A 10,226-nucleotide genomic window follows, 5' to 3' on the forward strand; every position below is an offset into this window, starting at 1 on the left:
CTGGGCTCCGGCGATCCTTCCGCCTCAGCCTTCCAAGGAGCTGGAACTACAGATGCACGCCACCATGCCCAGCGAGTTTTTGTGATTTTCTGTAGAGATGAGGTCTCACCAAGTTGCCCAGGCTAGTCTTTAACCCCTGGGCTCAGGCAATCCTCCTGTTTCGGCCTCCCATGGTGCCCGGCTGCTCCAAAGTTTTTAAATGGCACCTGCATACCCAACAACCCCATCTGTCCTCACAGCCCAGAATGTCTCCACCTGACGCCTTACCAGTCCTCCCACGCAGAACAGGCTCCATGCTCCCCTCAACCTTGAACCTCCACGCATCGACTCAGAACTCAAGTCTTAAGCTGGGAGGTGCCCCGGAGAGCCAGCCCACACCCATGTGCTTTTGCAGCCTCATCTCAAACATAACTCTGATCTGCTTCCTTGCTCCATCTTCTCTTATCTCTACCCTGGTCCAAAGCCTCCAGCAAATCTCCCTTGGCTTGGGGAAGTGGCCTCATTCTGCTCCCACCCATCTATCCTCCCCTCCCTGTATCCTTCTCCAGCTTGTCTTTCCAATTTGGTTTTTTTTTTTTTTTGAGTTGGAGTCTCACTCCGTCGCCCAGACTGGAGTGCAGTGGTATGCTCCTGGCCACCGCAGCCTCAACCTGCTGGGCTCTGGCAATCTTTCTGCCTCAGCCTTCCAAGTAGCTGGAACTACAGGCGCGTGCTACCACGCTTGGCTAATTTTTGATTTATTGTAGAGATGAGGTCTCGCCAAGTTGCCCAGGCGGGTCTCGAACCCGTGGAATCAGGCAATTCACTCACCTCGGGCTCCAAAAGCGCCGGGATTACAGGGTGAGCCACCGAGCCCGGCGTCTTTCTAATTTGTAAATCTGATTGTCTTTTCCCTGCATACAACCCTTCCACCGCATTCCGAGTACAATGCCCAATGCTAAGACACCCACCAAGGCCCTAACATCAAAGAGTAGCTTCCCTAAACCGGGGTCGGTGGCTCAGCCTGTAATCCCGCGCCTTGGGAGGCTGAGGTGAGTGGACTGCCTGAGCCCGCGGGTTCGAGACCCACCGAGGCAACTTGGCGAGACCTCATCTCCACAATAAATCAAAAATCAGCCGGGCGTGGTAGTGCGTGCCTGTAGTTCCAGCTACTTGGAAGGCTGAGGCGGAAGGATCGCCGGAGCCCAGCAGGTCGAGGCTGCGGTGGCCGGGAGCGGCCACTGCACTCCAGTCTGGGCGACTGAGTGAGACTCCGACTCAAAAAAACAAAACAAACCAAAAAACAAAACAAAGAGTAGCTTCCCTTCCTGCCCTTCCCCTCTTATGAACTCTTTCCCACCCCCTCACCAAGGCCCTCACACCTGTCTGTCCCCGTCTCGTCTTCATCTCCCAGATAAACATTGTGTCTTTCAACCCCACCTGGGCCAGGTTCCCCACTGCTCACGCTCACAATGTTCTCCACGTCTCTGAAGCATTTGGCACACGGAATTCAAGTTCAACCTGCCTTGCCACTAGACTGTAAGCGTCACCAGGCAGGCCCTACATCTGCCTTATGTTTCACTGCATTTTCTGTCTGAGTTAAGTTGCTGGCACTCAATAATTGAGTTGGATGGAGGACAAAGAGCCCCAGGGTTACCAGTCCTCTGAGGAGCTGAAGGAAGAGGGAAGGAAGGAAGAATGGACATTTGCTGGTACAAGCCAGGGTAACCCAGGCCTGAACTTCTCTCCTCCCAGGATCCCCAGTGCCTTAGAGGGGCTCACCAATAAGGCAGGACCCAAGGAACCGGGCCACCTGCCCTGAAGGGGTCACCCTGAGACCTAGAAATGATCTGCTGCTTAAAGGGTGTCTGAGGACACGGGTGGCTCACGCCTGCCATCCCAACACTTTGGGAGGCCGAGGTGGGAGGACCACTTGAGCACAGAAGTTTGAGACCAGCTTAGACAACATAGAGAGGCCTCATCTCTACAAAAATAAAAAAAATTAGCCAGGGGTGGTGGGGCATACCTATAGTCCCAGCTACTCAGGAGGCTGAGGTGGAAGGATAGTGTGAACCCAGGAAACTGAGGCAGCAGTGAGCTGTGATGGTACCACTGCATTCCAGCCTTAGTGGAGACCCCCGACTCCAAAAAAAAAAAAAAAGTTATCTGTTTGGATCATCAGGGTTTTTCCCCTCTGTGAACTGCCAACAAGAAACAGATTTATGAACCTCTAACTCTTATAACTCCAGCAGACAACAGGGCTTAAACACAACAAACATTAAATTGGGGTAAGTGCTACAGCTTAATTGTTGTTACACCCTGATAAATAAGCTAAAAACGTGAGAAAAAAAATTAGTTTAGAAAAACTGATTTAGCCCTCGGCTTCATCGTTTAACTTTTTATGGTCGTCATGACAACCATGGGTCCATTTATTAAGTCACAGCGTCCCCTGTGTAATGCCGTCGCACAGGCAGCGCAGGGGAGCTGCCAGCTGCACACTTACCTTGAAGTCATCCGGGAGCAGCAGTTTGGACGTCCGCAGGAAGCTCAGGACGTACCGGAAAATCTCCCCATCCCGGTCGATGAAATAATGTTGCTTCAAACTGTCCAGGACAATGGGCTCGGTGCCATTGAAGAGGCGGCTTATTCTGGGGAGACAGGCAACGTGGGATGACAGAAAGAAGGAACCAAGTCTCCCTTGTCCAGCCCCGTTCCTGAGAGCCTGCCCTGCTGGAGAAGGGACTTGGGTGACTCTAGGGCAGTGTCAGGACTGACAGTATGTGCACACACCTGGGGCAGCCAGGCCACAGTCACATAAGACATACCACATATCCCACCTTCACTTGTGAGCCACGGCCAAACAGGGTCACACCCAGCTGTGCGCACCAGCCTGCTGACACGTTGCAGGTCTGGAAAGCTACAGCAAGACAGACACTGCCACCTCGCCCCATGCACACAAACCAGCTGGTTCCATCTCTGGTACACACACCCTTCCCTGACTGGGAAAATGCACATGGACCATCCATTGCCCCAGTCAACAGCCACACACCCAGTGATCATGTGTAAACCAGCCAAGACTTAGTCCTTGGTGGCACCCATCCTGCTCACCCAGCCCATGTGAACGACAACACACCTGGGCAACCGGCACAGGGTCACATGGTCCCCTCCCTCCCAACACACAAATCTTAGGCAGACTTGGGCACATCCAGGCAGAGGACACACATCTGCCAAACAAGACATGCAAAAGCACAAACATCCTACAGCCACTGACTCAGGGAGCCATAAGGGAGAAACAGAGGCAGGCAAAAGGGACAGCACGTGTGCCCTAGTACACACATGCAACAACGTAACACACAGAAACCATGCACACACGCCATGACATGGGCCCAACTGGCTGCGGGCAGGGGGAATAAGGAGAGAAGTCAGGCGCCAGCACCCTCTCCTCAGAAGGGCAGTGATTCTAACAATGTGGGCCCTGCAAGAGGCTACTGGAGAGCCTGATGCCTGTCCCTATCCACTAAAGGAGAAGAACCCAGGCCTCAGAGCCAGGGCCGATGCCTCTCCCATTGCCAGGGTGGCAGCCTCTGGTGTGGCTAACTGCGCTGGCAGACCCCAGACTGATTAAGGAGCTCTAAAGAAGGGTAGGGGCAGCCAAGAGCTTGGCTTGGGAATAGGAGGAAGGCTGGCAGCATCTTCCCAATGACAGCACCACCAGACATACTTTGGCAGGCAGGGCCACACACTTCTGCCCAGCTAGACCCTGCCAAGATGGCAGCTTGCCTGCACAGCTGGGAGTAGGGTAGCTCCGGCCTTCCAGTCTAGCCTGTATAATAGCTGATGCCTAAGCAACTGACACTGTGGGAACATGGGAACAGGTGAGCACATGGCTACTCCATACCAGAGCCTGCTGTGAGGTGGGTGGTGAGGCCTGGGCCTGTGGAACCAGAGCTACAGCCAACTAGGTACAACTCATCTTAGGGTTCCAACAGTCAATCAGTCCTGTAAATCCCCCACCCTGGTGTCAGTGGTACTGGGGGACACAGCTCCTGCTGTGAAGCCTGAGAATTCCATGACTCATTCTAGCCCTCAAAGTCACCCGGACCTGGCCTGACAGAGCTTAGGCATTCAGATGTCAGAGTGAGGGTCACCCAGCATCCCTGGAGAGAGAGGGGACTGGCCAAGGCTGCCAGGTGCCATGGACAGTGGTTGGCAGACAGCTAAGGGTCCACACATGGTACCGAAGGGAAGAAATAAGGGTCACAGCCACAGATGAGTCAGCAAATCCAAAGCCTTGGCCTCCCTGGAAACTCTCCTTACCCTTCCTGGTTGAGCTCAAACACTCTGTACAGCAAGCAACGTTCTGGGCCTGGCTGAATTCCAAATCCCTCTGATGTCAGGCCTGACTGAGTTCTAGCCCGTCCTGTTGGTCTAGAGAATTTCCAATCCACCCACATTCCAGGGCTGGCTGGGTTCTAGGCTGTCTTATTGGTCTCAGGCTAGAAGCTTCTCCATCTGCCTTATTTCAGGGTTGGCTGGTTCTAGGTCTTCCCATGGCTCAGTGTCCGTTCCAGGATCAACCGGCAGCTATGCAGCTTCTCCCGGGACAAAGGCCTTGTGCGCCCTCAGCATCCGAGATGGCCAAGGGTGTGAGTGGGTTGAGGGAAGGTTAGGACAGTCACCATGAGGGTCACTTTCAGGGTCATGAGAGGAGTGACCTCCTGGGTTCCACATATCCCCGTGGAAACCAGCCCAGGCTACCCTCTGAGAGAGGCTGCAGGGCTCGGGACGCCAGCTTCATTAGTCTTCCGTGAAATACACTTGCCAGTTCTTGCTACAGCATCTGGGACCCGCAGGGGCAGAAAAGGTGCTGTCCAACCACCCACCTTGAGTATACAAGGGGAGGCATCTTTTCTCCCCACCCCCCACCTTTTTAAGCTCTGGGTCCAATTTCCTGGATATTTCAGCGCAAGGTTTCATTAGTTCTGAAGCTCCTGGCCATCTTCATTTATTGCTTCCCACAGCCAGGATGGACCGCAGAATGGGGCTGTGAGGGCGGTAGCTAAGTGACATCCAGGAGGCAGGACACGAGCACGGGGGCTGACCAGGTAGTCCACCACCAGCCCCAGGAAGCTGTGCTCAGCTGTCTTAGGTGAGGACCACAGATGCCCTGGGCAGACCAGCAGAGGCACCTGGCACCAGCCTCTCCAGCACCCATGCCACCCTGGCCACCGAAAACCAGAAGTCTAGGTGTAGTTCTGTGGGCACAGGGAGGCATGGGTGTGGGTCCCTGCCTCTTGCAGCACTGCCCAGGCCAGGACATCACCGATATCCAGAAACCCCTGGGGACCTCAGCACTCTAAATTTTCCATCTCCAGGTGATCCATTCATCAGTGACACTGGGCGAGGGATTGATCTTCTTTTCCAGAATTGGTGAAAACAGTCTTTAAATTGCAATCACTTAGGCTGGGCGTGGTGCTCAAGCCCATAATCTGAGCACTTTGGGAGGTTGAGGCGAGAGGATTACCTGAGCCTGGGCAGCCTGGTGAGACCTCGTCGCTACAATAAATCATAGAATTAGCCAGGTGTGGTGGCACACCTGTAGCTCCAGCTACTTGGAAGGCTGAGGCAGAAGGATTGTCTGAGCCTAGCAATCTGAGGCTGCAGTGGCACGCTCATGGCCTGGGCGACAGAGCGAGACTTCGACTCAGAAAAAAAGGGAAAAAAATGGCAATAATCCACTAGAAGAAGGACAAGAGAGATCCGAGGGTGGCTTGCCAGCAGAGCTCCTCAACCCGTTCCTCAGGCCCTGCCTGGCCCCTGGCTCCTGACTGTCCCATAGGTCATGCCACCCCTGGCCTCCAGGCCAAAGCTTCAGGCCTGCAGGGCAGCTGCTCCACAGCCAGAAGCCATCCAGGCAGGAAGGCAGACTCATCTTGAGCCCCGGCCCCAGGGAAGAATGCGGACTGCCACCCCTCTGGGCACATCCTGCCGGCGGCAGAAGGTCCCACGTGCCAGATCATGGGGTCACAGGGGCCTCAGCTCCCTAGGGGTAGAGCACACCCCCTGGGCCAGCCATGGGCCAGGAAAAGCCACACTGTGGGCCTGGGAGGCGGGGAAGAGGTCCCCGCCCCCCTGCTCCCAGGCAGCAGTCCTGAGCTCCCCCTCCCAGAGCCTAGGCTGTGTTTACTCTAGAAAGGTAAGTGTCTGATTTCAGGAAACACTCTTCAGAGAGGATTGTGGGCCAAGGTTTTATGAATTTCACTCACAAACATCGTCAACCGATTAAGGAATGATCTATCTCAAACAACTCGGGAATGCCGCAGAAGGCAAAACTGAAATTAAATAAGCAGAATCCATCTCCCATCCTAGACAGGGCTCTGCAAGCAGGCGCACAAGCCGACGCCACTGTCGCCCCCCCCCCAAAAAAAAAGCCCCAAGTTCATAGGGCCTCAGGCCCAGCCTCTGTCAGGTCAAGAAAACAAAGTCCAAAGTCCCAACTACCATCCGTACCCCACACTCCTCAAATTTAGAACCAGACGCTGCATCCACCTCCAGCATTATCTACTTGAGGGGGCATGCCTGCCCCTGGGGAGGGCTCTATCCTGGGCACAACAAGCTTGGAAGGCAGTCACCCCCACGCACTAAAGCCCGCCCCGCTCGTAGCAACCACACCGGCGACGAGGCAGCCTGACACGCAAGCGCCCCAGAGACGATCCCTCAATATCTGGAGGATTAATGAACTCCTCTGGCCACTTTAAGTGTATAAAATAGGGGTGATGCCCACAGCCTTGGCCCTCCCATGCTCTGCCCCCTGTGGCCCCGGAGAGAGCGGTGGTCACCTTGCTGTGGCAGGGACAGACAGTCGCAGCTCAGTCGGCAGCATGCCATGTCATCTCCAGGAGAGGCTCAGAGACCCAGCCCACCTCAGGTCAGCCCTACTGCTGTGCCAACAGGGAAACCAGGTCTCCTGCCCAGAAGGGAAATGCCAGGGAGAAAAGGGCAGCAGGGTCGGCAGCAGCCAGTGCCTTGCCTGGGTTCCAGGGGAGCTTGTGGGTTCAGCAGCTTGTGGGGGTTGAGGGGAGTGCACAAGGCTCAGCCAGGGCCCTGAGCAGAGATACATGATCTGCTGAGGGGAGCAGGAGCCTCGTGCTCACCACAGCCTTGGATATCCCAAATGTCCTGGCACTCGTAGCCAGTCAAGTCACCCAAGGGGAACCTGCGGCTGGCTCTTAGGGCCCAGCAGAGGCCACCCAAACAGATGGAAGATGGCAAACCGCAACTCCTCCCTGCCCTCACGAGCTTTCCCAGGGTCAGAATAGGAATGGGATTCAACATGGCCCCCCCACGACTCCAAGACTTAGCTACTTAGTATCACTCACAAACGATCCCCTGCAGAGACCAGGCCAGAGTCTCACTCAAGAGAATGCTGAAGGCATGTGACATTCCCCAGCTAGCTGCTGGCCAGGCTCCGGTGAGGCCGGCTCCGCATAACTGCTGAGACTCACAACGTGCGCTGGCGGGGTGAAGGGTTCCACCTTGTACTACCAGTGTCACCAGCTCAGGGTCACAAGCCCCCGCGCCAAGCAGCTGTCAACAGGCAGACTTGGCCTCCCAAACCCTAGCTCTCTGGGCCTGCGTCAGCCTGTGTGCCCTGGAGAGTCTTGGGGGTGGGGGTTCTGGCAGGGGAGACAGGCCCCCAGGCAGCAGGTCGCAGAGGGTGCCCTTACCTGGAGTCAGGGTACTTGGTGAGTGTGGCCAGGCTGCTGGTGTACATGTGGCCTCCCACATCGATGTGCACAGGCGCGTTGGACTTGGTGAGCTGAGCTGGCAGTGGGATCCCCTGGGCAGCCAGGGGAGACACAGGCGACCGGGTGAGAGACAGCCGGGACATGTTTCCTCCCTCCTGGAGATGGAACCAAGGCGGAAAACAAAAGTTTCTCCACGACACAGCCGTGCAATTCCTTTATTGCAAGTGTGATCACAGATCTAATCAGATCACTTCTGCCTGTGCCTGATCACATATTCAGCTGACAAATTATGGCCACCACTGTAATTAAGTGTATTTGCATCATTTTCTTTAAAGTACCAGAGGGAAGAAGAAAGATGCTTATTAGCAATAAGAAATCAAGAAGAAGAAAAAAATTTCAAGGTGTCAGCCTCCAGGGGCATAAAACAAACTGCAAAATTCTAATTAAAGGTCGCGGGCTTATGTGTTAGATGTGAAATATCCCCTGACAAACGAATCGCCAATTTGTGAATTGGGATTCAGGGGTTTTTGCAAGTTTGTCTCAGTAACGAGACACCTCTAAATTAGTGACTTCCTCAGCACCTAAGGCGTTGAGTTTATACATGTAGTAAAATTTCACATCAAATTAAGGGCATTTTTGTTTCAAAAAATACATAATCGCACAGCCAGTCAACAGTCGTCGCTTGAGTGCCGTGGCCTCCAGGAAGGACAGCCAGTGAGCAGGCGCTCGAAAAGCAGCCAAGGAGGACGCCCCCGGTGAGGGACCCAGCCCACTCTGCAGGCTCACCGCGGTGCCGGTGCTGCCGTGTGCGTGAAGCGAGGACCCGCTCGGCCGCTCCTTGCGGTGAGGCATCTAGGCTTCCATCGCCACCCAGAGTATCTGTAGGAAGCACCGACAAACAGAGAGCGGGCTCTTCTCAGCAGTCATCTCCCATGGAGTCAAAGAGGCTTGCAATCATCCTCTCTGTAGGCTCTCTGGGACCCCAAGGATCCATGCAGCCCTCCCAGATTCCATTCACCACTATCTCTATCTATCTCCATATCCCAAAGCAGGCCTCCAGGCCATAGCAGATCACACACACACATTGTCTGTCTCTCTCTCTCTCTCTCTCTCTCTCTCTCTCACACACACACACACACACACATTTTCTGGGCAGCTCCCATGTCTGCTAATTCAGCTAATGACAGCACTGAAACATATGCTCGCCGTTATTGCCCCAAAATGTCTCAGAACAAATCTGATTTTCCTGGTATTTTGGTTTAGAGCCATGTTACCAAGCGTGTCTCCTTTGGCATCAGCAGAGAACCTGGTGGACCAAGACTCAGGAAGGATCCCCCACCCTCCAAGGCGAGAAGATGCAGTTTGCAACTGGCCAGGAGCCAGGGCACGGTGATGAGGGCAAGCCACTTGGGAAGCCACCTCTCCCCATGGCTCTCAATAGCAGAGAAAACCTGTCTTTGTTTGCCTAGTCTGCACCTCACAGTTTCTCCCCAGATCCCCAGAATGGTGTTATCTGTGTCTAATGCATTCCAGACCCCCTCAGGATCACACAACCCCCCAGGCATCAGAAGCTGGACTGAAGACAACAGACAGCAGATCAGCAAATGGAGCCGTTCTCCTGCTCCTCCCCGGAGTCCCTCAGAGACTTTCCTCTGTGCCAGCCACCTGAAATAAGATTGTCCCTGGAAGCCACCTCCAGGGCTCTCTGCAGAGGAGAAGGGCAGGTTTCCATGGCCTCTGCCACTGGCTTGGGGCCGTCTCGAGGGAGGGAAGGGGAGCTTGGCCTCACAAACGGTCACCCTCTCTCACACTCACACACACACACTGGCTTCCACAAGCCCATCCTGGACTTCACTCTGTCGGCTTTAACCGTTGAGAGAGCAAGCACATGAAATTCTTGGGAGCCCAGGGACTGCTTTTTCTTGTTAAACTCTGGCATCTAAATTTGTGCCTTGAAATTCCACATCCAATTTTAAGACATGGTCCAATGAGAATCAAACCCTGCACATTTAAGAAAGGTTACTCTCCTATGATGTGTTCTGCCCTGAGCGCCCTGGCAAGTTTCCTGACATAAAACTGGTTGGGGAAGGGGAGGGAGGTTGCTATTAGCCGAGATGCTTAAAGTATCCTCTCACTGGGGGCTGGCCGCTCAGGGTCTGCTGCTCTTGGCATCCCTGAGATCCCGAGAGCTTAAAAAACAAAACCAGGTCACTTGGCTCAAGGAAGTTCTGAGAACCAAAACAGACCTCAGGAATGGATTATGCTGCCCTGGGTGGCTCTGCTGAGGGAGGAGTCAGGAGGGGAGACGCGCCGAGGTTAAACTGAACTGGAAGGAATTCCGGACGAAGATCTAGCAGCGCGGGCTGAATCATGTTTTCCCCCTACCAGGACACTGTTCCAAAGTGGCCCTGACCACCCAGCACCCACGACACAGCCTGCTCTGCCTGTCCCCACTAGCCTCTCTCCCCTCCAAGCACAGCCTGACGTCCACGGCGCGCC

General features: G+C 54.6%; 1 protein-coding gene across 1 annotated transcript in view; it reads right to left on the minus strand.

The window, feature by feature from the left end:
* Nucleotides 1-8,620, minus strand: part of KCTD15 (potassium channel tetramerization domain containing 15) — a 12,146-nt gene extending 3,526 nt beyond the window's left edge. The window contains exons 1-3 of the mRNA XM_008066838.2: nucleotides 8,514-8,620; nucleotides 7,707-7,882; nucleotides 2,483-2,627 (exon numbers count right to left, since the gene is read on the minus strand). Coding sequence (XP_008065029.1) covers nucleotides 2,483-2,627; nucleotides 7,707-7,882; nucleotides 8,514-8,579 — 387 coding nt within the window. The 5' untranslated portion in view covers nucleotides 8,580-8,620. The remainder of the gene's footprint in view (nucleotides 1-2,482; nucleotides 2,628-7,706; nucleotides 7,883-8,513) is intronic.
* Nucleotides 8,621-10,226: the final 1,606 nt, after the last annotated feature.

This window comes from Carlito syrichta, unplaced genomic scaffold (assembly GCF_000164805.1).
Source record: "Carlito syrichta isolate Samal-C Ts95f unplaced genomic scaffold, Tarsius_syrichta-2.0.1 Scaffold309116, whole genome shotgun sequence".
In the NCBI taxonomy this organism is placed as follows: Eukaryota; Metazoa; Chordata; class Mammalia; order Primates; family Tarsiidae; genus Carlito; species Carlito syrichta.